At 47.3% G+C, this 27,520-nt stretch overlaps 1 protein-coding gene across 1 annotated transcript in view; it reads left to right on the forward strand.

Moving 5' to 3' along the window:
* The window catches only part of LOC142312524 (ABC-type organic anion transporter ABCA8-like), a 151,355-nt gene that overhangs the window by 104,847 nt on the left and 18,988 nt on the right, over window positions 1-27,520 (forward strand). The window contains exons 29-36 of the mRNA XM_075351494.1: window positions 134-225; window positions 394-514; window positions 3,661-3,781; window positions 4,027-4,118; window positions 4,198-4,355; window positions 4,468-4,543; window positions 4,699-4,793; window positions 4,913-5,032. Coding sequence (XP_075207609.1) covers window positions 134-225; window positions 394-514; window positions 3,661-3,781; window positions 4,027-4,118; window positions 4,198-4,355; window positions 4,468-4,543; window positions 4,699-4,793; window positions 4,913-5,032 — 875 coding nt within the window. The remainder of the gene's footprint in view (window positions 1-133; window positions 226-393; window positions 515-3,660; window positions 3,782-4,026; window positions 4,119-4,197; window positions 4,356-4,467; window positions 4,544-4,698; window positions 4,794-4,912; window positions 5,033-27,520) is intronic.

Genomic DNA, 27,520 nt, shown 5'->3' on the forward strand with positions numbered 1-27,520 from the left:
TGCAGCAGCAGAATAGTGAGTGCAGCTCTGGAGTATAATACAGCTCAGTGATATAATATAGACTGCTCTCTTGGGTTATGGTTATGTTGGTTTATCTCTGTGGCCTTTACATACGTTTGTTCTCTGGTTTCAGCCGTGCGTTCACATCTTCTTATTTTGGGGAATCCTCTGGTTTTTGGAATGGAGATTTGGAACAAGATGCCTGAAAACCGATCCCATTTACCGGTCAGAGAATGAAATAATTCTGTATTTTCTGGGAGATTATTGCTCCATTATCCTCCATGTTGTACAATGTGCGGTGATTGCAGACTCCTCCCCTTTGGCTATTAATCCCATGCACTATAGCGCTGACCCCCACATTCTAGATTACAGGATGGAACTTTTCTTTTTCAGATTTTCTCAAAGAAAACATCAATTTAAAGAGAATCCGGAAGATCTGGAGGAGGCGGATGAAGAAGTCCAGGCGGAGAGGGAAAGGGTTAAACTCCTGAAGGAGACCCCCCACCTGGAAGAAGTTTGTACCAATTCATTAAGTCTATTTTCCTTTCTGCTCCAGAACAATTTTTTCCTCCAGCGCTTCATTGGGGTCACAGGAAACTGTGGGTGTACAATACTGCCACCAGGAGGCGGACACTAGGAACTGCAGCCTAAGAGTGAGCTCCTCCCCAATAGGCTCCAATGGTAACCAAGCTACGCAGTATGGCCTAGTGTCACAAGGAGGCAGACACAGATCTGGACCGGCTCCTGCCAAAATGATGTATTTTTATTTTCTATAATCTATTATCTTCACAGACAGGGTAATAGAGGGTATGGGCCGCTCTTTGTTCCTGACCCAGAGGATAGGGGGTCAGGGGGTTCCCAGCTATTGTTGTCACTTTTAGCGGTAAAAGTGTGGATTCGGGGGCTGAAATACGCTTTTTGAATGCTGCCGTGGCCAAGGAGTTGGAGGTTCCTCTTATCTCGTAAATGCGTCTATGAGGCTATCCTCTGTAGATGATTCTCCCCTGGGGGACTGGAGGGTATTAATGCTTTTTATACACTTAGGGCCTTTTCCTCTGGTCCAGTTTTGGTCTAGCCACATGTCATTAGGCTATTTGTGGTGAAAGTGGAAGCCTCTGAGGTACTCCATTTCCCAAGCTCTCCCAGGGATCCACCACTGTTACGCCGTTGAGGCCCTGCACCTTTATTCTCTAGGAAATTCTCTCCTCCAGAGCTTAATTCTACTGTCTACTTTCGTGAACTTCTCTCCATCAAATTAGCTCTGGAGGAGTGGAGGCATCTCCTTGAGGGCGATAAACATCAACAGAGCTTACCGACCATAAGAATCTGTTTTTTTAGAGAATACTAAGGCATTGAACTGGAGACAAGCTCGATGGGTCTTGTTCTTCATCAAATTCAATTTCTTGATCTCTTACTTCCCTGTGACCAAAGACTGTTAAGGTGGTTGCCATTTCTCAGAGTCTTTGTCTCTGTAAGTTTGAAATTATTGACTTATTTCATTCTTCCAAAGGGCATTGTAGTTTCTTCTGTCAGTTTAGTTTGGGAGGTGGATAAGGCTCAGGAGATGGCTTTGCCCAGTAGGCCTCATGATAAATTACTTGTCCCGCTACAGTTACGGCTCGGGTTACTCAGAGAGTGCCATGTGGACCACCCAGGCATCAGGAGGACCTTTCATCTGTTGAGCAGAGAATATTGGTGGCCATCCTTGGGTGACGATGTTGAATCCTATGTAAAGGCATGAGAGACCCTTCACCAGTAACAACGTGCCTTGTGTCTGCCTGGCCAGGAATCATCTTCCTTTGTCAATTAATGTACATCTTTGGTACCACATATCCATGGACTTAATTACGGATCTCTCTAACGTCAATGCTATGACTATGGTTTGGGTTAGTGTGGACCAATTTTCCAAAAAATTCCATTTGGTTCCTCTGGCTCAATTGCTCAGTGCACACTTGTTGGAAGATTTGTTCACTGTTCAGGTGGTACGATTTACACGAGTTTCCCATGAATATTGTCTTCGACATAGGGTCCCAGTTTATGATAATATTATGGAGGGCCTTCTGTTTATGTCTCGGGTCGGAACTCTTGTTTTCATCCACGTTCCTTCCTCATACTAAGGGACAAACAGAGTGAACCAACAAGTGTCCTGAGTCCTATCTAAGATATTTTTGCTCCTATACTCAGCATGATTGGGGAACATACTTAGTCCTGAAAGACTTCTCCCTATAGACACCATGAGGCCTTGGGAATGTCTGCCTTCTTCTGTAATCTTGGGTTTCATCCTAGGTCTCCATGTTTCGAGAGAGGGTATGATGTAATTCTGGGGGTCTCTGCAATGATCCACCATGTTGGGAGGGCTTGGGGCAAAGTCCGGCTCCATCACAAGAAAGCACAAGAGAGCATGAAGAGGCAGGCTGATAGGTGTCATCAGCAAGCCCTTCAACTTAGAGTGGTGGATAGAGTTGGGTGTCTACTTGGAATCTCAAGCTCACACCCAGGTTTATAGGTCCATTCTCCATTATTGAGGTCTTCAATAAGGTGGCTTTTTGGGTAGGTCTGCCATCATCCATGCGGGTTCCCAATGTTTTTCAGCAGGGATTACTAAAAAAGGTGGTTACTCTGCTTGTGACCCAGAATCCACCTCCTATTTTGGTAGACAACACAGAGCAATATGAGCTAGAGATTGACGACTCTCGTAGGATTCAGACCTCCATTCAGTATTTGGTTTGTTGTAAGGAGTACGGTCTGTAGGAGAGCTCCTGGGTACCGAGAGGTAATACACATGCCAATCGTCCCATTGCTGAGTTCCACAAATGGTTTCTTGACAAAGTTGATGGTGAGAGACTGGAAGTCTCTCCTAAGGAGCAAGGGGTACTGTTAGTAATGGTGGTTCAGTTCTCGTCCCCCACATGGACAAGGTGGTGTTTCTTCCGGTGGCTTCGTTCCTTTCTGATGTGATTTGTTTCTTCCATCTTAATGAAAAAATCATTCTTCCTTCTCATCGTAATCCTGCAGAGAAATCCTTACACTGTTTGGATCTGGTGACTACCTGAAGGTGACGTTCACATTCCCTATTCATCATTCCAGAAGGACCTTGCTGAGGTGACGATTGCCCCTGGATTCGTTCTGCCATCCTGGAAGTCTATAAAGTCAAGAGCAAAGTGTCCCTGCTGGGCTCATGGCTCACTCCACTCCTTGGCTCTTCACCATCAGCCATCAACATCACAGCTTGTGGTCTTCTGTCCACACCTTCTCACATTTATACATATTTCCCACCCTCACTTGGGACATCCCATGGTTCCTGTGTCCAACAATGAAGGGCCCAAGAAAAGAGGATTTTAGGACTTATGGTAAAATCTCTTTCTCGTAGCCTTCATTAGAGGACACTGCACCCACCGTTTGGTTCTTGCCGCCTCGTTGGGCCTATGTACTTTTTTTTAACTAACTGCGTAGCTTGGTTACCAGTCACCTGCTGTGGCAGAGTCTTTTTTTTTGTTCCGAGCTGATGGTTTTATTGACCCCACGCTGGTTGAGATACAACATTGTGATCACTTTTTATTGTACTTTTTTAGGCATCTAACAGGTTCAACCACAAAGATGTATAACCGCACCAACCACCAACCACAGAGAATGACATTTCTGTAACCCTTTCATTTCCAGAAGCCGGCCATCATTGTGGACAGTCTGCGCAAAGAGTTTAAGGAGCGAGCAGGAACCTTCACCTGTAGGAAGAGAAGAATGAAAGCTGCCGCCCGAAACGTGTCCTTCTGTGTCAAAAAAGGTGCCTGGATTTCTGGGAGAAGTTGGCGACCAACATGGGACCCGGTGGAGCTCGATAACTGCAGCATGAAATGTTCCTCAGTTCTGATCTACTTTGTGTGTGATAGTTTGTTACAATGTGTGAGTGCAGGAGGGACACGTAAGGCTGAGAATCGCCTGCACCGATACATTGTAACTGATGACCAGTTGTGAGTGGAGAACTCAGCATTAGTTGATCTGCTCCAAGCAGTCTTATATTTTTTATAGGGGAAGTTCTGGGATTGCTGGGGCCCAACGGAGCTGGAAAAACCACATCTGTATTAATGTTGGCCGGGGAACTGAAGCCTACAGCCGGGGAGGTGAGAAGAGTCCTGCTGGTTCACTGTGAGCTCTCAGGATCTCAGCTCGTAAGTCATCTGAGCACTGTGCCCCCTACAGGTGGTCCTGTGCGGTGGAGCCGCTGACAGCGCTGCCTTCATGGGCTACTGCCCGCAATTTAGTCCTCTGTGGCCAACGCTCACGGTGAAGGAACATCTGGAGATCTACGCCGCGGTGAAGGGCATGAAGAAGACCGACGCAAATGAAGCCATAAAGCGGTAAACAAAGTGCTGCAAAATAAATGATTAAAACGTGCCAGACTGGACTTTATTTTTCATGCCATTTTTTATTGTTTTTTTGGTTTTTTTTTTTATCTATTTTCATCTTCAGGGTGTCGGACGCACTAGAACTGAAGCAACATCTAAACAAGCCGGCCAAGAAGTTGTCTGCTGGGGTGTCCAGAAAAGTATGTGCCCCCTGAAAATACACCTGGCTGCAGCATGTGCCGGACTATACATCAATGATGATATATGGGGTTTCTCCTGGATTATCAGGATCTGCAGACCATAAAGTGATGACAGATTGAGAAGTGACGCCCCATCTTCTGTATTGTCCTGGTAGGTTTGCTTTGCCATCAGCATGCTGGGTAACCCGACCATCGCCCTCCTGGATGAACCTTCCACCGGTCTGGATCCTAAGGGGCAGCAAAGACTGTGGTGAGTGACGTGGTGCCGGTGACCCCAGACATCGGATCCTTCTGGGACCTGATCACACGATACAACTAGATCTGGCACGGTCCGGTCTCTGTGTGGTAGACGCTTCTTCTTTATTATAGGAGAGCCCTCCGAGCCGCTTTCCGGAACAAGGAGAGAGGCGCCATCCTGACCACACACTACATGGAGGAGGCGGAGACCGTGTGTGACCGTGTCGCCATTATGGTGTCCGGGAAGCTCAGGTGATTGCGGCTTCTAACCGGGGTCCTTTGCTGGTCATGTAAAAGAGGGGCATAAGGGGCGCTGTAATCATGGTCTGTGTCGTGTCTAGTGCAGGCTCCTGGCCCTGCTACAGGCAGGTTGAGGGCTCGGTAGACATCTGGGGTTCGTCCACTTACTTGCCACTGGGGATACTTCCTTTCCTTCTCTTCTTCTGGGATTAGATTCAAGCAAGGAGATGACAACAATCAGGGTTTCTTTTCTAAAGCACAACTTTTAGTATAATTCAGCAAGGTTTCTCATACAGGTTACAGTCACTTCTAATCCTTCCTCTCTACGTCTTCCTTCATCTGCACCTTTCAGTCTGTTCCTTTCTTCCTCTGTGCCCTCCTGCACTATCCTGTGCTTCTCCCTTTATCTGTTCCTTTCAGTCTGTTCCTTTCTTTCTCTGTGCCCTCCTGCACTATCCTGTGCTTCTTCCTTCATCTGCTCCTTTCAGTCTGTTCCTTTCTTCCTCTGTGCCCTCCTGCACTATCCTGTGCTTCTTCCTTTATCTGTTCCTCTCAGTCTGTTCCTTTCTTTCTCTGTGCCCTCCTGCACTTTCCTGTGCTTCTTCCTTTATCTGTTCCTCTCAGTCTGTTTCTTTCTTTCTCTGTGCCCTCCTGCACTATCCTGTGCTTCTTCCTTTATCTGTTCCTCTCAGTCTGTTCCTTTCTTTCTCTGTGCCCTCCTGCACTATCCTGTGCTTCTTCCTTTATCTGTTCCTCTCAGTCTGTTCCTTTCTCTGTGCCCTCCTGCACTATCCTGTGCTTCTTCCTTTATCTGTTCCTCTCAGTCTGTTTCTTTCTCTGTGCCCTCCTGCACTATCCTGTGCTTCTTCCTTCATCTGCTCCTTTCAGTCTGTTCCTTTCTCTGTGCCCTCCTGCACTATCCTGTGCTTCTTCCTTCATCAGCTCCTTTCAGTCTGTTCCTTTCTCTGTGCCTTCCTGCACTATCCTGTGCTTCTTCCTTTATCTGTTCCTCTCAGTCTGTTTCTTTCTTTCTCTGTGCCCTCCTGCACTATCCTGTGCTTCTTCCTTCATCTGCTCCTTTCAGTCTGTTCCTTTCTCTGTGCCCTCCTGCACTATCCTGTGCTTCTTCCTTTATCTGTTCCTCTCAGTCTGTTCCTTTCTCTGTACCCTCCTGCACTATCCTGTGCTTCCTCCTTTATCTGTTCCTCTCAGTCTGTTCCTTTCTCTGTACCCTCCTGCACTATCCTGTGCTTCTTCCTTCATATGCTCCTTTCAGTCTGTTCCTTTCTTCCTCTGTGCCCTCCTGCACTATCCTGTGCTTCTTCCTTCATCTGCTCCTTTCAGTCTGTTCCTTTCTCTGTGCCCTCCTGCACTATCCTGTGCTTCTTCCTTTATCTGTTCCTCTCAGTCTGTTCCTTTCTCTGTGCCCTCCTGCACTATCCTGTGCTTCTTCCTTTATCTGTTCCTCTCAGTCTGTTCCTTTCTCTGTGCCCTCCTGCACTATCCTGTGCTTCTTCCTTTATCTGTTCCTCTCAGTCTGTTTCTTTCTCTGTGCCCTCCTGCACTATCCTGTGCTTCTTCCTTTATCTGTTCCTCTCAGTCTGTTCCTTTCTCTGTGCCCTCCTGCACTATCCTGTGCTTCTTCCTTCATCTGTTCCTCTCAGTCTGTTCCTTCCTCTGTGCCCTCCTGCACTATCCTGTGCTTCTTCCTCTATCTGTTCCTCTCAGTCTGTTCCTTTCTCTGTGCCCTCCTGCACTATCCTGTGCTTCTTCCTTCATCTGTTCCTCTCAGTCTGTTCCTTTCTTTCTCTGTGCCCTCCTGCACTATCCTGTGCTTCTTCCTTTATCTGTTCCTCTCAGTCTGTTCCTTTCTCTGTGCCCTCCTGCACTATCCTGTGCTTCTTCCTTCATCTGTTCCTCTCAGTCTGTTTCTTTCTTTCTCTGTGCCCTCCTGCACTATCCTGTGCTTCTTCCTTCATCTGTTCCTCTCAGTCTGTTCCTTTCTTTCTCTGTGCCCTCCTGCACTATCCTGTGCTTCCTCCTTTATCTGTTCCTCTCAGTCTGTTTCTTTCTTTCTCTGTGCCCTCCTGCACTATCCTGTGCTTCTTCCTTCATCTGTTCCTCTCAGTCTGTTTCTTTCTTTCTCTGTGCCCTCCTGCACTATCCTGTGCTTCTTCCTTCATCTGTTCCTCTCAGTCTGTTCCTTTCTTTCTCTGTGCCCTCCTGCACTATCCTGTGCTTCTTCCTTTATCTGTTCCTCTCAGTCTGTTCCTTTCTCTGTGCCCTCCTGCACTATCCTGTGCTTCTTCCTTCATCTGTTCCTCTCAGTCTGTTTCTTTCTTTCTCTGTGCCCTCCTGCACTATCCTGTGCTTCTTCCTTCATCTGTTCCTCTCAGTCTGTTTCTTTCTTTCTCTGTGCCCTCCTGCACTATCCTGTGCTTCTTCCTTCATCTGTTCCTCTCAGTCTGTTCCTTTCTTTCTCTGTGCCCTCCTGCACTATCCTGTGCTTCTTCCTTTATCTGTTCCTCTCAGTCTGTTCCTTTCTCTGTGCCCTCCTGCACTATCCTGTGCTTCTTCCTTTATCTGTTCCTCTCAGTCTGTTTCTTTCTTTCTCTGTGCCCTCCTGCACTATCCTGTGCTTCTTCCTTCATCTGTTCCTCTCAGTCTGTTCCTTTCTTTCTCTGTGCCCTCCTGCACTATCCTGTGCTTCTTCCTTCATCTGTTCCTCTCAGTCTGTTTCTTTCTTTCTCTGTGCCCTCCTGCACTATCCTGTGCTTCTTCCTTTATCTGTTCCTCTCAGTCTGTTCCTTTCTCTGTGCCCTCCTGCACTATCCTGTGCTTCTTCCTTTATCTGTTCCTCTCAGTCTGTTCCTTTCTTTCTCTGTGTCCTCCTGCACTATCCTGTGCTTCTTCCTTTATCTGTTCCTCTCAGTCTGTTCCTTTCTCTGTGCCCTCCTGCACTATCCTGTGCTTCTTCCTTTATCTGTTCCTCTCAGTCTGTTCCTTTCTCTGTGCCCTCCTGCACTATCCTGTGCTTCTTCCTTTATCTGTTTCTCTCAGTCTGTTCCTTTCTCTGTGCCCTCCTGCACTATCCTGTGCTTCTTCCTTTATCTGTTCCTCTCAGTCTGTTCCTTTCTCTGTGCCCTCCTGCACTATCCTGTGCTTCTTCCTTTATCTGTTCCTCTCAGTCTGTTTCTTTCTCTGTGCCCTCCTGCACTATCCTGTGCTTCTTCCTTTATCTGTTCCTCTCAGTCTGTTCCTTTCTTTCTCTGTGCCCTCCTGCACTATCCTGTGCTTCTTCCTTTATCTGTTTATCTCACTCTGTTCCTTTCTCTGTGCCCTCCTGCACTATCCTGTGCTTCTTCCTTTATCTGTTCCTCTCAGTCTGTTTCTTTCTCTGTGCCCTCCTGCACTATCCTGTGCTTCTTCCTTCATCTGTTCCTCTCAGTCTGTTCCTTTCTTTCTCTGTGCCCTCCTGCACTATCCTGTGCTTCTTCCTTTATCTGTTCCTCTCAGTCTGTTCCTTTCTTTCTCTGTGTCCTCCTGCACTATCCTGTGCTTCTTCCTTTATCTGTTCCTCTCAGTCTGTTTCTTTCTTTCTCTGTGCCCTCCTGCACTATCGTGTGCTTCTTCCTTTATCTGTTCCTCTCAGTCTGTTCCTTTCTCTGTACCCTCCTGCACTATCCTGTGCTTCCTCCTTTATCTGTTCCTCTCAGTCTGTTCCTTTCTCTGTACCCTCCTGCACTATCCTGTGCTTCTTCCTTCATCTGCTCCTTTCAGTCTGTTCCTTTCTTCCTCTGTGCCCTCCTGCACTATCCTGTGCTTCTTCCTTCATCTGCTCCTTTCAGTCTGTTCCTTTCTCTGTGCCCTCCTGCACTATCCTGTGCATCTTCCTTTATCTGTTCCTCTCAGTCTGTTCCTTTCTCTGTGCCCTCCTGCACTATCCTGTGCTTCTTCCTTTATCTGTTCCTCTCAGTCTGTTCCTTTCTCTGTGCCCTCCTGCACTATCCTGTGCTTCTTCCTTCATCTGTTCCTCTCAGTCTGTTTCTTTCTTTCTCTGTGCCCTCCTGCACTATCCTGTGCTTCTTCCTCTATCTGTTCCTCTCAGTCTGTTCCTTTCTCTGTGCCCTCCTGCACTATCCTGTGCTTCTTCCTTTATCTGTTCCTCTCAGTCTGTTCCTTTCTTTCTCTGTGCCCTCCTGCACTATCCTGTGCTTCTTCCTTTATCTGTTCCTCTCAGTCTGTTCCTTTCTCTGTGCCCTCCTGCACTATCCTGTGCTTCTTCCTTCATCTGTTCCTCTCAGTCTGTTTCTTTCTTTCTCTGTGCCCTCCTGCACTATCCTGTGCTTCTTCCTCTATCTGTTCCTCTCAGTCTGTTCCTTTCTCTGTGCCCTCCTGCACTATCCTGTGCTTCTTCCTTTATCTGTTCCTCTCAGTCTGTTCCTTTCTTTCTCTGTGCCCTCCTGCACTATCCTGTGCTTCTTCCTTCATCTGTTCCTCTCAGTCTGTTTCTTTCTTTCTCTGTGCCCTACTGCACTATCCTGTGCTTCTTCCTTTATCTGTTCCTCTCAGTCTGTTTCTTTCTCTGTGCCCTCCTGCACTATCCTGTGCTTCTTCCTTTATCTGTTCCTCTCAGTCTGTTCCTTTCTTTCTCTGTGCCCTCCTGCACTATCCTGTGCTTCTTCCTTTATCTGTTCCTCTCAGTCTGTTCTTTTCTCTGTGCCCTCCTGCACTATCCTGTGCTTCTTCCTTTATCTGTTCCTCTCAGTCTGTTTCTTTCTCTGTGCCCTCCTGCACTATCCTGTGCTTCTTCCTTCATCTGTTCCTCTCAGTCTGTTCCTTTCTTTCTCTGTGCCCTCCTGCACTATCCTGTGCTTCTTCCTTTATCTGTTCCTCTCAGTCTGTTCCTTTCTTTCTCTGTGTCCTCCTGCACTATCCTGTGCTTCTTCCTTTATCTGTTCCTCTCAGTCTGTTCCTTTCTTTCTCTGTGTCCTCCTGCACTATCGTGTGCTTCTTCCTTTATCTGTTCCTCTCAGTCTGTTCCTTTCTCTGTACCCTCCTGCACTATCCTGTGCTTCCTCCTTTATCTGTTCCTCTCAGTCTGTTCCTTTCTCTGTACCCTCCTGCACTATCCTGTGCTTCTTCCTTCATCTGCTCCTTTCAGTCTGTTCCTTTCTTCCTCTGTGCCCTCCTGCACTATCCTGTGCTTCTTCCTTCATCTGCTCCTTTCAGTCTGTTCCTTTCTCTGTGCCCTCCTGCACTATCCTGTGCTTCCTCCTTTATCTGTTCCTCTCAGTCTGTTCCTTTCTCTGTGCCCTCCTGCACTATCCTGTGCATCTTCCTTTATCTGTTCCTCTCAGTCTGTTCCTTTCTCTGTGCCCTCCTGCACTATCCTGTGCTTCTTCCTTTATCTGTTCCTCTCAGTCTGTTCCTTTCTCTGTGCCCTCCTGCACTATCCTGTGCTTCTTCCTTCATCTGTTCCTCTCAGTCTGTTTCTTTCTTTCTCTGTGCCCTCCTGCACTATCATGTGCTTCTTCCTCTATCTGTTCCTCTCAGTCTGTTCCTTTCTCTGTGCCCTCCTGCACTATCCTGTGCTTCTTCCTTTATCTGTTCCTCTCAGTCTGTTCCTTTCTTTCTCTGTGCCCTCCTGCACTATCCTGTGCTTCTTCCTTTATCTGTTCCTCTCAGTCTGTTCCTTTCTTTCTCTGTGCCCTCCTGCACTATCCTGTGCTTCTTCCTTTATCTGTTCCTCTCAGTCTGTTCCTTTCTCTGTGCCCTCCTGCACTATCCTGTGCTTCTTCCTTCATCTGTTCCTCTCAGTCTGTTTCTTTCTTTCTCTGTGCCCTCCTGCACTATCCTGTGCTTCTTCCTCTATCTGTTCCTCTCAGTCTGTTCCTTTCTCTGTGCCCTCCTGCACTATCCTGTGCTTCTTCCTTTATCTGTTCCTCTCAGTCTGTTCCTTTCTTTCTCTGTGCCCTCCTGCACTATCCTGTGCTTCTTCCTTCATCTGTTCCTCTCAGTCTGTTTCTTTCTTTCTCTGTGCCCTACTGCACTATCCTGTGCTTCTTCCTTTATCTGTTCCTCTCAGTCTGTTCCTTTCTCTGTGCCCTCCTGCACTATCCTGTGCTTCTTCCTTTATCTGTTCCTCTCAGTCTGTTCCTTTCTTTCTCTGTGTCCTCCTGCACTATCCTGTGCTTCTTCCTTTATCTGTTCCTCTCAGTCTGTTCCTTTCTCTGTGCCCTCCTGCACTATCCTGTGCTTCTTCCTTTATCTGTTTCTCTCAGTCTGTTCCTTTCTCTGTGCCCTCCTGCACTATCCTGTGCTTCTTCCTTTATCTGTTCCTCTCAGTCTGTTCCTTTCTTTCTCTGTGTCCTCCTGCACTATCCTGTGCTTCTTCCTTTATCTGTTCCTCTCAGTCTGTTCCTTTCTCTGTGCCCTCCTGCACTATCCTGTGCTTCTTCCTTCATCTGTTCCTCTCAGTCTGTTCCTTTCTTTCTCTGTGCCCTCCTGCACTATCCTGTGCTTCTTCCTTTATCTGTTCCTCTCAGTCTGTTCCTTTCTCTGTGCCCTCCTGCACTATCCTGTGCTTCTTCCTTCATCTGTTCCTCTCAGTCTGTTTCTTTCTTTCTCTGTGCCCTCCTGCACTATCCTGTGCTTCTTCCTTCATCTGTTCCTCTCAGTCTGTTTCTTTCTTTCTCTGTGCCCTCCTGCACTATCCTGTGCTTCTTCCTTCATCTGTTCCTCTCAGTCTGTTCCTTTCTTTCTCTGTGCCCTCCTGCACTATCCTGTGCTTCTTCCTTTATCTGTTCCTCTCAGTCTGTTCCTTTCTCTGTGCCCTCCTGCACTATCCTGTGCTTCTTCCTTTATCTGTTCCTCTCAGTCTGTTTCTTTCTTTCTCTGTGCCCTCCTGCACTATCCTGTGCTTCTTCCTTCATCTGTTCCTCTCAGTCTGTTCCTTTCTTTCTCTGTGCCCTCCTGCACTATCCTGTGCTTCTTCCTTCATCTGTTCCTCTCAGTCTGTTTCTTTCTTTCTCTGTGCCCTCCTGCACTATCCTGTGCTTCTTCCTTTATCTGTTCCTCTCAGTCTGTTCCTTTCTCTGTGCCCTCCTGCACTATCCTGTGCTTCTTCCTTTATCTGTTCCTCTCAGTCTGTTCCTTTCTTTCTCTGTGTCCTCCTGCACTATCCTGTGCTTCTTCCTTTATCTGTTCCTCTCAGTCTGTTCCTTTCTCTGTGCCCTCCTGCACTATCCTGTGCTTCTTCCTTTATCTGTTCCTCTCAGTCTGTTCCTTTCTCTGTGCCCTCCTGCACTATCCTGTGCTTCTTCCTTTATCTGTTTCTCTCAGTCTGTTCCTTTCTCTGTGCCCTCCTGCACTATCCTGTGCTTCTTCCTTTATCTGTTCCTCTCAGTCTGTTCCTTTCTCTGTGCCCTCCTGCACTATCCTGTGCTTCTTCCTTTATCTGTTCCTCTCAGTCTGTTTCTTTCTCTGTGCCCTCCTGCACTATCCTGTGCTTCTTCCTTTATCTGTTCCTCTCAGTCTGTTCCTTTCTTTCTCTGTGCCCTCCTGCACTATCCTGTGCTTCTTCCTTTATCTGTTTATCTCACTCTGTTCCTTTCTCTGTGCCCTCCTGCACTATCCTGTGCTTCTTCCTTTATCTGTTCCTCTCAGTCTGTTTCTTTCTCTGTGCCCTCCTGCACTATCCTGTGCTTCTTCCTTCATCTGTTCCTCTCAGTCTGTTCCTTTCTTTCTCTGTGCCCTCCTGCACTATCCTGTGCTTCTTCCTTTATCTGTTCCTCTCAGTCTGTTCCTTTCTTTCTCTGTGTCCTCCTGCACTATCCTGTGCTTCTTCCTTTATCTGTTCCTCTCAGTCTGTTTCTTTCTTTCTCTGTGCCCTCCTGCACTATCGTGTGCTTCTTCCTTTATCTGTTCCTCTCAGTCTGTTCCTTTCTCTGTACCCTCCTGCACTATCCTGTGCTTCCTCCTTTATCTGTTCCTCTCAGTCTGTTCCTTTCTCTGTACCCTCCTGCACTATCCTGTGCTTCTTCCTTCATCTGCTCCTTTCAGTCTGTTCCTTTCTTCCTCTGTGCCCTCCTGCACTATCCTGTGCTTCTTCCTTCATCTGCTCCTTTCAGTCTGTTCCTTTCTCTGTGCCCTCCTGCACTATCCTGTGCATCTTCCTTTATCTGTTCCTCTCAGTCTGTTCCTTTCTCTGTGCCCTCCTGCACTATCCTGTGCTTCTTCCTTTATCTGTTCCTCTCAGTCTGTTCCTTTCTCTGTGCCCTCCTGCACTATCCTGTACTTCTTCCTTCATCTGTTCCTCTCAGTCTGTTTCTTTCTTTCTCTGTGCCCTCCTGCACTATCCTGTGCTTCTTCCTCTATCTGTTCCTCTCAGTCTGTTCCTTTCTCTGTGCCCTCCTGCACTATCCTGTGCTTCTTCCTTTATCTGTTCCTCTCAGTCTGTTCCTTTCTTTCTCTGTGCCCTCCTGCACTATCCTGTGCTTCTTCCTTTATCTGTTCCTCTCAGTCTGTTCCTTTCTCTGTGCCCTCCTGCACTATCCTGTGCTTCTTCCTTCATCTGTTCCTCTCAGTCTGTTTCTTTCTTTCTCTGTGCCCTCCTGCACTATCCTGTGCTTCTTCCTCTATCTGTTCCTCTCAGTCTGTTCCTTTCTCTGTGCCCTCCTGCACTATCCTGTGCTTCTTCCTTTATCTGTTCCTCTCAGTCTGTTCCTTTCTTTCTCTGTGCCCTCCTGCACTATCCTGTGCTTCTTCCTTCATCTGTTCCTCTCAGTCTGTTCCTTTCTTTCTCTGTGCCCTCCTGCACTATCCTGTGCTTCTTCCTTTATCTGTTCCTCTCAGTCTGTTTCTTTCTTTCTCTGTGCCCTCCTGCACTATCCTGTGCTTCTTCCTCTATCTGTTCCTCTCAGTCTGTTCCTTTCTCTGTGCCCTCCTGCACTATCCTGTGCTTCTTCCTTTATCTGTTCCTCTCAGTCTGTTCCTTTCTTTCTCTGTGCCCTCCTGCACTATCCTGTGCTTCTTCCTTTATCTGTTCCTCTCAGTCTGTTCCTTTCTCTGTGCCCTCCTGCACTATCCTGTGCTTCTTCCTTCATCTGTTCCTCTCAGTCTGTTTCTTTCTTTCTCTGTGCCCTCCTGCACTATCCTGTGCTTCTTCCTCTATCTGTTCCTCTCAGTCTGTTCCTTTCTCTGTGCCCTCCTGCACTATCCTGTGCTTCTTCCTTTATCTGTTCCTCTCAGTCTGTTCCTTTCTTTCTCTGTGCCCTCCTGCACTATCCTGTGCTTCTTCCTTCATCTGTTCCTCTCAGTCTGTTTCTTTCTTTCTCTGTGCCCTACTGCACTATCCTGTGCTTCTTCCTTTATCTGTTCCTCTCAGTCTGTTTCTTTCTCTGTGCCCTCCTGCACTATCCTGTGCTTCTTCCTTTATCTGTTCCTCTCAGTCTGTTCCTTTCTTTCTCTGTGCCCTCCTGCACTATCCTGTGCTTCTTCCTTTATCTGTTCCTCTCAGTCTGTTCTTTTCTCTGTGCCCTCCTGCACTATCCTGTGCTTCTTCCTTTATCTGTTCCTCTCAGTCTGTTCCTTTCTTTCTCTGTGCCCTCCTGCACTATCCTGTGCTTCTTCCTTTATCTGTTCCTCTCAGTCTGTTCCTTTCTTTCTCTGTGTCCTCCTGCACTATCCTGTGCTTCTTCCTTCATCTGTTCCTCTCAGTCTGTTCCTTTCTTTCTCTGTGCCCTCCTGCACTATCCTGTGCTTCTTCCTTTATCTGTTCCTCTCAGTCTGTTCCTTTCTTTCTCTGTGTCCTCCTGCACTATCCTGTGCTTCTTCCTTTATCTGTTCCTCTCAGTCTGTTTCTTTCTTTCTCTGTGCCCTCCTGCACTATCGTGTGCTTCTTCCTTTATCTGTTCCTCTCAGTCTGTTCCTTTCTCTGTACCCTCCTGCACTATCCTGTGCTTCCTCCTTTATCTGTTCCTCTCAGTCTGTTCCTTTCTCTGTACCCTCCTGCACTATCCTGTGCTTCTTCCTTCATCTGCTCCTTTCAGTCTGTTCCTTTCTTCCTCTGTGCCCTCCTGCACTATCCTGTGCTTCTTCCTTCATCTGCTCCTTTCAGTCTGTTCCTTTCTCTGTGCCCTCCTGCACTATCCTGTGCTTCCTCCTTTATCTGTTCCTCTCAGTCTGTTCCTTTCTCTGTGCCCTCCTGCACTATCCTGTGCATCTTCCTTTATCTGTTCCTCTCAGTCTGTTCCTTTCTCTGTGCCCTCCTGCACTATCCTGTGCTTCTTCCTTTATCTGTTCCTCTCAGTCTGTTCCTTTCTCTGTGCCCTCCTGCACTATCCTGTGCTTCTTCCTTCATCTGTTCCTCTCAGTCTGTTTCTTTCTTTCTCTGTGCCCTCCTGCACTATCATGTGCTTCTTCCTCTATCTGTTCCTCTCAGTCTGTTCCTTTCTCTGTGCCCTCCTGCACTATCCTGTGCTTCTTCCTTTATCTGTTCCTCTCAGTCTGTTCCTTTCTTTCTCTGTGCCCTCCTGCACTATCCTGTGCTTCTTCCTTTATCTGTTCCTCTCAGTCTGTTCCTTTCTCTGTGCCCTCCTGCACTATCCTGTGCTTCTTCCTTCATCTGTTCCTCTCAGTCTGTTTCTTTCTTTCTCTGTGCCCTCCTGCACTATCCTGTGCTTCTTCCTCTATCTGTTCCTCTCAGTCTGTTCCTTTCTCTGTGCCCTCCTGCACTATCCTGTGCTTCTTCCTTTATCTGTTCCTCTCAGTCTGTTCCTTTCTTTCTCTGTGCCCTCCTGCACTATCCTGTGCTTCTTCCTTCATCTGTTCCTCTCAGTCTGTTTCTTTCTTTCTCTGTGCCCTACTGCACTATCCTGTGCTTCTTCCTTTATCTGTTCCTCTCAGTCTGTTCCTTTCTCTGTGCCCTCCTGCACTATCCTGTGCTTCTTCCTTTATCTGTTCCTCTCAGTCTGTTCCTTTCTTTCTCTGTGTCCTCCTGCACTATCCTGTGCTTCTTCCTTTATCTGTTCCTCTCAGTCTGTTCCTTTCTCTGTGCCCTCCTGCACTATCCTGTGCTTCTTCCTTTATCTGTTTCTCTCAGTCTGTTCCTTTCTCTGTGCCCTCCTGCACTATCCTGTGCTTCTTCCTTTATCTGTTCCTCTCAGTCTGTTCCTTTCTTTCTCTGTGTCCTCCTGCACTATCCTGTGCTTCTTCCTTTATCTGTTCCTCTCAGTCTGTTCCTTTCTCTGTGCCCTCCTGCACTATCCTGTGCTTCTTCCTTCATCTGTTCCTCTCAGTCTGTTCCTTTCTTTCTCTGTGCCCTCCTGCACTATCCTGTGCTTCTTCCTTTATCTGTTCCTCTCAGTCTGTTCCTTTCTCTGTGCCCTCCTGCACTATCCTGTGCTTCTTCCTTCATCTGTTCCTCTCAGTCTGTTTCTTTCTTTCTCTGTGCCCTCCTGCACTATCCTGTGCTTCTTCCTTCATCTGTTCCTCTCAGTCTGTTTCTTTCTTTCTCTGTGCCCTCCTGCACTATCCTGTGCTTCTTCCTTCATCTGTTCCTCTCAGTCTGTTCCTTTCTTTCTCTGTGCCCTCCTGCACTATCCTGTGCTTCTTCCTTTATCTGTTCCTCTCAGTCTGTTCCTTTCTCTGTGCCCTCCTGCACTATCCTGTGCTTCTTCCTTTATCTGTTCCTCTCAGTCTGTTTCTTTCTTTCTCTGTGCCCTCCTGCACTATCCTGTGCTTCTTCCTTCATCTGTTCCTCTCAGTCTGTTCCTTTCTTTCTCTGTGCCCTCCTGCACTATCCTGTGCTTCTTCCTTCATCTGTTCCTCTCAGTCTGTTTCTTTCTTTCTCTGTGCCCTCCTGCACTATCCTGTGCTTCTTCCTTTATCTGTTCCTCTCAGTCTGTTCCTTTCTCTGTGCCCTCCTGCACTATCCTGTGCTTCTTCCTTTATCTGTTCCTCTCAGTCTGTTCCTTTCTTTCTCTGTGTCCTCCTGCACTATCCTGTGCTTCTTCCTTTATCTGTTCCTCTCAGTCTGTTCCTTTCTCTGTGCCCTCCTGCACTATCCTGTGCTTCTTCCTTTATCTGTTCCTCTCAGTCTGTTCCTTTCTCTGTGCCCTCCTGCACTATCCTGTGCTTCTTCCTTTATCTGTTTCTCTCAGTCTGTTCCTTTCTCTGTGCCCTCCTGCACTATCCTGTGCTTCTTCCTTTATCTGTTCCTCTCAGTCTGTTCCTTTCTCTGTGCCCTCCTGCACTATCCTGTGCTTCTTCCTTTATCTGTTCCTCTCAGTCTGTTTCTTTCTCTGTGCCCTCCTGCACTATCCTGTGCTTCTTCCTTTATCTGTTCCTCTCAGTCTGTTCCTTTCTTTCTCTGTGCCCTCCTGCACTATCCTGTGCTTCTTCCTTTATCTGTTTATCTCACTCTGTTCCTTTCTCTGTGCCCTCCTGCACTATCCTGTGCTTCTTCCTTTATCTGTTCCTCTCAGTCTGTTTCTTTCTCTGTGCCCTCCTGCACTATCCTGTGCTTCTTCCTTCATCTGTTCCTCTCAGTCTGTTCCTTTCTTTCTCTGTGCCCTCCTGCACTATCCTGTGCTTCTTCCTTTATCTGTTCCTCTCAGTCTGTTCCTTTCTTTCTCTGTGTCCTCCTGCACTATCCTGTGCTTCTTCCTTTATCTGTTCCTCTCAGTCTGTTTCTTTCTTTCTCTGTGCCCTCCTGCACTATCGTGTGCTTCTTCCTTTATCTGTTCCTCTCAGTCTGTTCCTTTCTCTGTACCCTCCTGCACTATCCTGTGCTTCCTCCTTTATCTGTTCCTCTCAGTCTGTTCCTTTCTCTGTACCCTCCTGCACTATCCTGTGCTTCTTCCTTCATCTGCTCCTTTCAGTCTGTTCCTTTCTTCCTCTGTGCCCTCCTGCACTATCCTGTGCTTCTTCCTTCATCTGCTCCTTTCAGTCTGTTCCTTTCTCTGTGCCCTCCTGCACTATCCTGTGCATCTTCCTTTATCTGTTCCTCTCAGTCTGTTCCTTTCTCTGTGCCCTCCTGCACTATCCTGTGCTTCTTCCTTTATCTGTTCCTCTCAGTCTGTTCCTTTCTCTGTGCCCTCCTGCACTATCCTGTACTTCTTCCTTCATCTGTTCCTCTCAGTCTGTTTCTTTCTTTCTCTGTGCCCTCCTGCACTATCCTGTGCTTCTTCCTCTATCTGTTCCTCTCAGTCTGTTCCTTTCTCTGTGCCCTCCTGCACTATCCTGTGCTTCTTCCTTTATCTGTTCCTCTCAGTCTGTTCCTTTCTTTCTCTGTGCCCTCCTGCACTATCCTGTGCTTCTTCCTTTATCTGTTCCTCTCAGTCTGTTCCTTTCTCTGTGCCCTCCTGCACTATCCTGTGCTTCTTCCTTCATCTGTTCCTCTCAGTCTGTTTCTTTCTTTCTCTGTGCCCTCCTGCACTATCCTGTGCTTCTTCCTCTATCTGTTCCTCTCAGTCTGTTCCTTTCTCTGTGCCCTCCTGCACTATCCTGTGCTTCTTCCTTTATCTGTTCCTCTCAGTCTGTTCCTTTCTTTCTCTGTGCCCTCCTGCACTATCCTGTGCTTCTTCCTTCATCTGTTCCTCTCAGTCTGTTCCTTTCTCTGTGCCCTCCTGCACTATCCTGTGCTTCTTCCTTTATCTGTTCCTCTCAGTCTGTTCCTTTCTTTCTCTGTGTCCTCCTGCACTATCCTGTGCTTCTTCCTTTATCTGTTCCTCTCAGTCTGTTCCTTTCTCTGTGCCCTCCTGCACTATCCTGTGCTTCTTCCTTTATCTGTTTCTCTCAGTCTGTTCCTTCTCTGTGCCCTCCTGCACTATCCTGTGCTTCTTCCTTTATCTGTTCCTCTCAGTCTGTTCCTTTCTTTCTCTGTGTCCTCCTGCACTATCCTGTGCTTCTTCCTTTATCTGTTCCTCTCAGTCTGTTCCTTTCTCTGTGCCCTCCTGCACTATCCTGTGCTTCTTCCTTTATCTGTTCCTCTCAGTCTGTTCCTTTCTCTGTGCCCTCCTGCACTATCCTGTGCTTCTTCCTTTATCTGTTCCTCTCAGTCTGTTCCTTTCTTTTTCTGTGTCCTCCTGCACTATCCTGTGCTTCTTCCTTTATCTGTTCCTCTCAGTCTGTCCCTTTCTTTCTCTGTGCCCTCCTGCACTATCCTGTGCTTCTTACTTTATCTGTTCCTCTCAGTCTGTCCCTTTCTTTCTCTGTGCCCTCCTGCACTATCCTGTGCTTCTTCCTTTATCTGTTCCTCTCAGTCTGTTCCTTTCTTTCTCTGTGTCCTCCTGCACTATCCTGTGCTTCTTCCTTTATCTGTTCCTCTCAGTCTGTTCCTTTCTCTGTGCCCTCCTGCACTATCCTGTGCTTCTTCCTTTATCTGTTCCTCTCAGTCTGTTCCTTTCTCTGTGCCCTCCTGCACTATCCTGTGCTTCTTCCTTTATCTGTTCCTCTCAGTCTGTTCCTTTCTTTTTCTGTGTCCTCCTGCACTATCCTGTGCTTCTTCCTTTATCTGTTCCTCTCAGTCTGTTCCTTTCTTTCTCTGTGCCCTCCTGCACTATCCTGTGCTTCTTACTTTATCTGTTCCTCTCAGTCTGTCCCTTTCTTTCTCTGTGCCCTCCTGCACTATCCTGTGCTTCATCCTTTATCTGTTCCTCTCAGTCTGTTCCTTTCTCTGTGCCCTCCTGCACTATCCTGTGCTTCTTCCTTTATCTGTTCCTCTCAGACTGTTTCTTTCTCTGTGCCCTCCTGCACTATCCTGTGCTTCTTCCTTTATCTGTTCCTCTCAGTCTGTTCCTTTCTTTCTCTGTGCCCTCCTGCACTATCCTGTGCTTCTTCCTTTATCTGTTCCTCTCAGTCTGTTCCTTTCTTTCTCTGTGCCGTCCTGCACTATCCTGTGCTTCTTCCTTTATCTGTTCCTTTCAGTCTGTTTCTTTCTCTGTGCCCTCCTGCACTATCCTGTGCTTCTTCCTTTATCTGTTCCTCTCAGTCTGTTCCTTTCTTTCTCTGTGCCCTCCTGCACTATCCTGTGCTTCTTCCTTTATCTGTTCCTCTCAGTCTGTTCCTTTCTTTCTCTGTGCCCTCCTGCACTATCCTGTGCTTCTTCCTTTATCTGTTCCTCTCAGTCTGTTTCTTTCTCTGTGCCCTCCGGCACTATCCTGTGCTTCTTCCTTTATCTGTTCCTCTCAGTCTGTTCCTTTTTTTCTCTGTGCCCTCCTGCACTATCCTGTGCTTCTTCCTTTATCTGTTCCTCTCAGTCTGTTCCTTTCTTTCTCTGTGCCCTCCTGCACTATCCTGTGCTTCTTCCTTTATCTGTTCCTCTCAGTCTGTTCCTTTCTTTCTCTGTGCCGTCCTGCACTATCCTGTGCTTCTTCCTTTATCTGTTCCTTTCAGTCTGTTTCTTTCTCTGTGCCCTCCTGCACTATCCTGTGCTTCTTCCTTTATCTGTTCCTCTCAGTCTGTTCCTTTCTTTCTCTGTGCCCTCCTGCACTATCCTGTGCTTCTTCCTTTATCTGTTCCTCTCAGTCTGTTCCTTTCTCTGTACCCTCCTGCACTATCCTGTGCTTCTTCCTTTATCTGTTCCTCTCAGTCTGTTCCTTTCTTTCTCTGTGCCCTCCTGCACTATCCTGTGCTTCTTCCTTTACCTGTTCCTCTCAGTCTGTTCCTTTCTTTCTCTGTGCCCTCCTGCACTATCCTGTGCTTCTTCCTTTATATGTTCCTCTCAGTCTGTTTCTTTCTTCCTCTGTGCCCTCCTGCACTATCCTGTGCTTCTTCCTTTATCTGTTCCCCTCAGTCTGTTCCTTTCTCTGTGCCCTCCTGCACTATCCTGTGCTTCTTCCTTTATCTGTTCCTTTCAGTCTGTTCCTTTCTTTCTCTGTGCCCTCTTGCACTATCCTGTGCTTCTTCCTTCATCTGCTCCTTTCAGTCTGTTCCTTCCTCTGTGCCCTCCTGCACTATCCTGTGCTTCTTCCTTTATCTGTTCCTCTCAGTCTGTTCCTTTCTCTGTGCCCTCCTGCACTATCCTGTGCTTCTTCCTTTATCTGTTCCTCTCAGTCTGTTCCTTTCTCTGTGCCCTCCTGCACTATCCTGTGCTTCTTCCTTTATCTGTTCCTCTCAGTCTGTTCCTTCCTTTCTCTGTGCCCTCCTGCACTATCCTGTGCTTCTTCCTTTATCTGTTCCTCTCAGTCTGTTCCTTCCTTTCTCTGTGCCCTCCTGCACTATCCTGTGCTTCTTCCTTTATCTGTTCCTCTCAGTCTGTTCCTTTCTTTCTCTGTGCCCACCTGCACTATCCTGTGCTTCTTCCTTTATCTGTTCCTCTCAGTCTGTTCCTTTCTTTCTCTGTGCCCTCCTGCACTATCCTGTGCTTCTTCCTTTATCTGTTCCTCTCAGTCTGTTTCTTTCTTTCTCTGTGCCCTCCTGCACTATCCTGTGCTTCTTCCTTTATCTGTTCCTTTCAGTCTGTTCCTTTCTTTCTCTGTGCCCTCCTGCACTATCCTGTGCTTCTTCCTTTATCTGTTCCTCTCAGTCTGTTCCTTTCTTTCTCTGTGCTCTCCTGCACTATCCTGTGCTTCTTCCTTTATCTGTTCCTCTCAGTCTGTTCCTTTCTTTCTCTGTGCCCTCCTGCACTATCCTGTGCTTCTTCCTTTATCTGTTCCTCTCAGTCTGTTCCTTTCTTTCTCTGTGCCCTCCTGCACTATCCTGTGCTTCTTCCTTTATCTGTTCCTCTCAGTCTGTTCCTTTCTTTCTCTGTGCCCTCCTGCACTATCCTGTGCGTCTTCCTTTATCTGTTCCTCTCAGTCTGTTCCTTTCTCTGTGCCCTCCTGCACTATCCTGTGCTTCTTCCTTTATCTGTTCCTTTCAGTCTGTTCCTTTCTTTCTCTGTACCCTCCTGCACTATCCTGTGCTTCTTCCTTTATCTGTTCCTCTCAGTCTGTTTCTTTCTTTCTCTGTGCCCTCCTGCACTATCCTGTGCTTCTTCCTTTATCTGTTCCTCTCAGTCTGTTCCTTTCTTTCTCTGTGCCCTCCTGCACTATCCTGTGCTTCTTCCTTCATCTGTTCCTCTCAGTCTGTTTCTTTCTTTCTCTGTGCCCTCCTGCACTATCCTGTGCTTCTTCCTTTATCTGTTCCTCTCAGTCTGTTCCTTTCTTTCTCTGTGCCCACCTGCACTATCCTGTGCTTCTTCCTTTATCTGTTCCTCTCAGTCTGTTCCTTTCTCTGTGCCCTCCTGCACTATCCTGTGCTTCTTCCTTTATCTGTTCCTCTCAGTCTGTTCCTTTCTTTCTCTGTGCCCTCCTGCACTATCCGGTGCTTCTTCCTTTATCTGTTCCTCTCAGTCTGTTTCTTTCTTTCTCTGTGCCCTCCTGCACTATCCTGTGCTTCTTCCTTTATCTGTTCCTTTCAGTCTGTTCCTTTCTTTCTCTGTGCCCTCCTGCACTATCCTGTGCTTCTTCCTTTATCTGTTCCTCTCAGTCTGTTCCTTTCTTTCTCTGTGCTCTCCTGCACTATCCTGTGCTTCTTCCTTTATCTGTTCCTCTCAGTCTGTTCCTTTCTTTCTCTGTGCCCTCCTGCACTATCCTGTGCTTCTTCCTTTATCTGTTCCTCTCAGTCTGTTCCTTTCTTTCTCTGTGCCCTCCTGCACTATCCTGTGCTTCTTCCTTTATCTGTTCCTCTCAGTCTGTTCCTTTCTTTCTCTGTGCCCTCCTGCACTATCCTGTGCGTCTTCCTTTATCTGTTCCTCTCAGTCTGTTCCTTTCTCTGTGCCCTCCTGCACTATCCTGTGCTTCTTCCTTTATCTGTTCCTTTCAGTCTGTTCCTTTCTTTCTCTGTACCCTCCTGCACTATCCTGTGCTTCTTCCTTTATCTGTTCCTCTCAGTCTGTTTCTTTCTTTCTCTGTGCCCTCCTGCACTATCCTGTGCTTCTTCCTTTATCTGTTCCTCTCAGTCTGTTCCTTTCTTTCTCTGTGCCCTCCTGCACTATCCTGTGCTTCTTCCTTCATCTGTTCCTCTCAGTCTGTTTCTTTCTTTCTCTGTGCCCTCCTGCACTATCCTGTGCTTCTTCCTTTATCTGTTCCTCTCAGTCTGTTCCTTTCTCTGTGCCCTCCTGCACTATCCTGTGCTTCTTCCTTTATCTGTTCCTCTCAGTCTGTTCCTTTCTCTGTGCCCTCCTGCACTATCCTGTGCTTCTTCCTTTATCTGTTTCTCTCAGTCTGTTCCTTTCTCTGTGCCCTCCTGCACTATCCTGTGCTTCTTCCTTTATCTGTTCCTCTCAGTCTGTTCCTTTCTTTCTCTGTGCCCTCCTGCACTATCCTGTGCTTCTTCCTTTATCTGTTCCTCTCAGTCTGTTCCTTTCTTTCTCTGTGCCCTCCTGCACTATCCTGTGCTTCTTCCTTTATCTGTTCCTCTCAGTCTGTTCCTTTCTTTCTCTGTGCCCTCCTGCACTATCCTGTGCTTCTTACTTTATCTGTTCCTCTCAGTCTGTTTCTTTCTTCCTCTGTGCCCTCCTGCACTATCCTGTGCTTCTTCCTTTATCTGTTCCTCTCAGTCTGTTCCTTTCTCTGTGCCCTCCTGCACTATCCTGTGCTTCTTACTTTATCTGTTCCTCTCAGTCTGTTTCTTTCTTTCACTGTGCCCTCCTGCACTATCCTGTGCTTCTTGCTTTATCTGTTCCTCTCAGTCTGTTCCTTTCTCTGTGCCCTCCTGCACTATCCTGTGCTTCCTCCTTTATCTGTTACTCTCAGTCTGTTCCTTTCTTTCTCTGTGCCCTCCTGCACTATCCTGTGCTTCCTCCTTTATCTGTTCCTCTCAGTCTGTTCCTTTCTTTCTCTGTGCCCTCCTGCACTATCCTGTGCTTCTTCCTTTATCTGTTACTCTCAGTCTGTTTCTTTCTTTCTCTGTGCCCTCCTGCACTATCCTGTGCTTCTTCCTTTATCTGTTCCTCTCAGTCTGTTTCTTTCTCTGTGCCCTCCTGCACTATCCTGTGCTTCTTCCTTTATCTGTTCCTCTCAGTCTGTTCCTTTCTTTCTCTGTGCCCTCCTGCACTATCCTGTGCTTCTCCATTTATCTGTTCCTCTCAGTCTGTTCCTTTCTTTCTCTGTGCCCTCCTGCACTATCCTGTTCTCTTCCTTTATCTGTTACTCTCAGTCTGTTCCTTTCCTCCTCTGTGCCCTCCTGCACTATCCTGTGCTTCTTCCTTTATCTGTTCCTCTCAGTCTGTTCCTTTCTCTGTGCCCTCCTGCACTATCCTGTGCTTCTTCCTTTATCTGTTCCTCTCAGTCTGTTCCTTTCTTTCTCTGTGCCCTCCTGCACTATCCTGTGCTTCCTCCTTTATCTCTTCCTCTCAGTCTGTTCCTTTCTTTCTCTGTGCACTCCTGCACTATCCTGTGCTTCTTCCTTTATCTGTTCCTCTCAGTCTGTTCCTTTCTTTCTCTGTGCCCTCCTGCACTATCCTGTGCTTCTTCCTTTATCTGTTCCTCTCAGTCTGTTTCTTTCTCTGTGCCCTCCTGCACTATCCTGTGCTTCTTCCTTTATCTGTTCCTCTCAGTCTGTTCCTTTCTTTCTCTGTGCCCTCCTGCACTATCCTGTGCTTCTTCCTTTATCTGTTCCTCTCAGTCTGTTCCTTTCTCTGTACCCTCCTGCACTATCCTGTGCTTCTTCCTTTATCTGTTCCTCTCAGTCTGTTCCTTTCTTTCTCTGTGCCCTCCTGCACTATCCTGTGCTTCTTCCTTTACCTGTTCCTCTCAGTCTGTTCCTTTCTTTCTCTGTGCCCTCCTGCACTATCCTGTGCTTCTTCCTTTATCTGTTCCTCTCAGTCTGTTTCTTTCTTCCTCTGTGCCCTCCTGCACTATCCTGTGCTTCTTCCTTTATCTGTTCCTCTCAGTCTGTTCCTTTCTCTGTGCCCTCCTGCACTATCCTGTGCTTCTTCCTTTATCTGTTCCTTTCAGTCTGTTCCTTTCTTTCTCTGTGCCCTCCTGCACTATCCTGTGCTTCTTCCTTTATCTGTTCCTCTCAGTCTGTTCCTTTCTCTGTGCCCTCCTGCACTATCCTGTGCTTCTTCCTTTATCTGTTCCTCTCAGTCTGTTCCTTTCTCTGTGCCCTCCTGCACTATCCTGTGCTTCTTCCTTTATCTGTTTCTCTCAGTCTGTTCCTTTCTCTGTGCCCTCCTGCACTATCCTGTGCTTCTTCCTTTATCTGTTCCTCTCAGTCTGTTCCTTTCTTTCTCTGTGCCCTCCTGCACTATCCTGTGCTTCTTCCTTTATCTGTTCCTCTCAGTCTGTTCCTTTCTTTCTCTGTGCCCTCCTGCACTATCCTGTGCTTCTTCCTTTATCTGTTCCTCTCAGTCTGTTCCTTTCTTTCTCTGTGCCCTCCTGCACTATCCTGTTCTCTTCCTTTATCTGTTACTCTCAGTCTGTTCCTTTCCTCCTCTGTGCCCTCCTGCACTATCCTGTGCTTCTTCCTTTATCTGTTCCTCTCAGTCTGTTCCTTTCTCTGTGCCCTCCTGCACTATCCTGTGCTTCTTCCTTTATCTGTTCCTCTCAGTCTGTTCCTTTCTTTCTCTGTGCCCTCCTGCACTATCCTGTGCTTCCTCCTTTATCACTTCCTCTCAGTCTGTTCCTTTCTTTCTCTGTGCCCTCCTGCACTATCCTGTGCTTCTTCCTTTATCTGTTCCTCTCAGTCTGTTCCTTTCTTTCTCTGTGCCCTCCTGCACTATCCTGTGCTTCTTCCTTTATCTGTTCCTCTCAGTCTGTTTCTTTCTCTGTGCCCTCCTGCACTATCCTGTGCTTCTTCCTTTATCTGTTCCTCTCAGTCTGTTCCTTTCTTTCTCTGTGCCCTTCTGCACTGTCCTGTGCTTCTTCCTTTATCTGTTCCTCTCAGTCTGTTCCTTTCTCTGTGCCCTCCTGCACTATCCTGTTCTTCTTCCTTTATCTGTTCCTCTCAGTCTGTTCTTTTCTTTCTCTGTGCCCTCCTGCACTATCCTGTGCTTCTTCCTTTATCTGTTCCTCTCAGTCTGTTTCTTTCTTTCTCTGTGCCCTCCTGCACTATCTTGTACTTCTTCCTTTATCTGTTCCTCTCAGTCTGTTCCTTTCTCTGTGCCCTCCTGCACTATCCTGTGCTTCTTCCTTTATCTGTTCCTCTCAGTCTGTTCCTTTCTTTCTCTGTGCCCTCCTGCACTATCCTGTTCTTCTTCCTTTATCTGTTCCTCTCAGTCTGTTCCTTTCTTTCTCTGTACCCTCCTGCACTATCCTGTGCTTCTTCCTTTATCTGTTCCTCTTAGTCTGTTCCTTTCTCTGTGCCCTCCTGCACTATCCTGTGCTTCTTCCTTTATCTGTTCCTTTCAGTCTGTTCCTTTCTCTGTGCCCTCCTGCACTATCCTTTGCTTCTTCCTTTATCTGTTCCTCTCAGTCTGTTCCTTTCTTTCTCTGTGCCCTCCTGCACTATCCTGTGCTTCTTCCTTTATCTGTTCCTCTCAGTCTGTTCCTTTCTTTCTCTGTACCCTCCTGCACTATCCTGTGCTTCTTCCTTTATCTGTTCCTCTTAGTCTGTTCCTTTCTCTGTGCCCTCCTGCACTATCCTGTGCTTCTTCCTTTATCTGTTCCTCTCAGTCTGTTCCTTTCTCTGTGCCCTCCTGCACTATCCTGTGCTTCTTCCTTTATCTGTTCCTCTCAGTCTGTTCCTTTCTTTCTCTGTGCCCTCCTGCACTATTCTGTGCTTCTTCCTTTATCTGTTCCTCCCAGTCTGTTCCTTTCTTTCTCTGTGCTCTCCTGCACTATCCTGTGCTTCTTCCTTTATCTGTTCCTCTCAGTCTGTTCCTTTCTTTCTCTGTGCCCTCCTGCACTATCCTGTGTTTCTTCCTTTATCTGTTACTCTCAGTCTGTTCCTTTCTTTCTCTGTGCCCTCCTGCACTATTCTGTGCTTCTTCCTTTATCTGTTCCTCTCAGTCTGTTCCTTTCTTTCTCTGTGCCCTCCTGCACTATCCTGTGCTTCTTCCTTTATCTGTTCCTCTCAGTCTGTTTCTTTCTTTCTCTGTGCCCTCCTGCACTATCCTGTGCTTCTTCCTTTATCTGTTCCTTTCAGTCTGTTCCTTTCTTTCTCTGTGCCCTCCTGCACTATCCTGTGCTTCTTCCTTTATCTGTTCCTCTCAGTCTGTTCCTTTCTCTGTGCCCTCCTGCACTATCCTGTGCTTCTTCCTTTATCTGTTCCTCTCAGTCTGTTCCTTTCTTTCTCTATGCCCTCCTGCACTATCCTGTGCTTCTTCCTTTATCTGTTCCTCTCAGTCTGTTCCTTTCTCTGTGCCCTCCTGCACTACCTGTGCTTCTTCCTTTATCTGTTCCTCTCAGTCTGTTCCTTTCTTTCTCTGTGCCCTCCTGCACTATCCTGTGCTTCTTCCTTTATCTGTTCCTCTCAGTCTGTTTCTTTCTCTGTGCCCTCCTGCACTATCCTGTGCTTCTTCCTTTATCTGTTCCTCTCAGTCTGTTCCTTTCTCTGTGCCCTCCTGCA

Source organism: Anomaloglossus baeobatrachus, chromosome 5, assembly GCF_048569485.1.
Source record: "Anomaloglossus baeobatrachus isolate aAnoBae1 chromosome 5, aAnoBae1.hap1, whole genome shotgun sequence".
Classification (NCBI taxonomy): Eukaryota; Metazoa; Chordata; class Amphibia; order Anura; family Aromobatidae; genus Anomaloglossus; species Anomaloglossus baeobatrachus.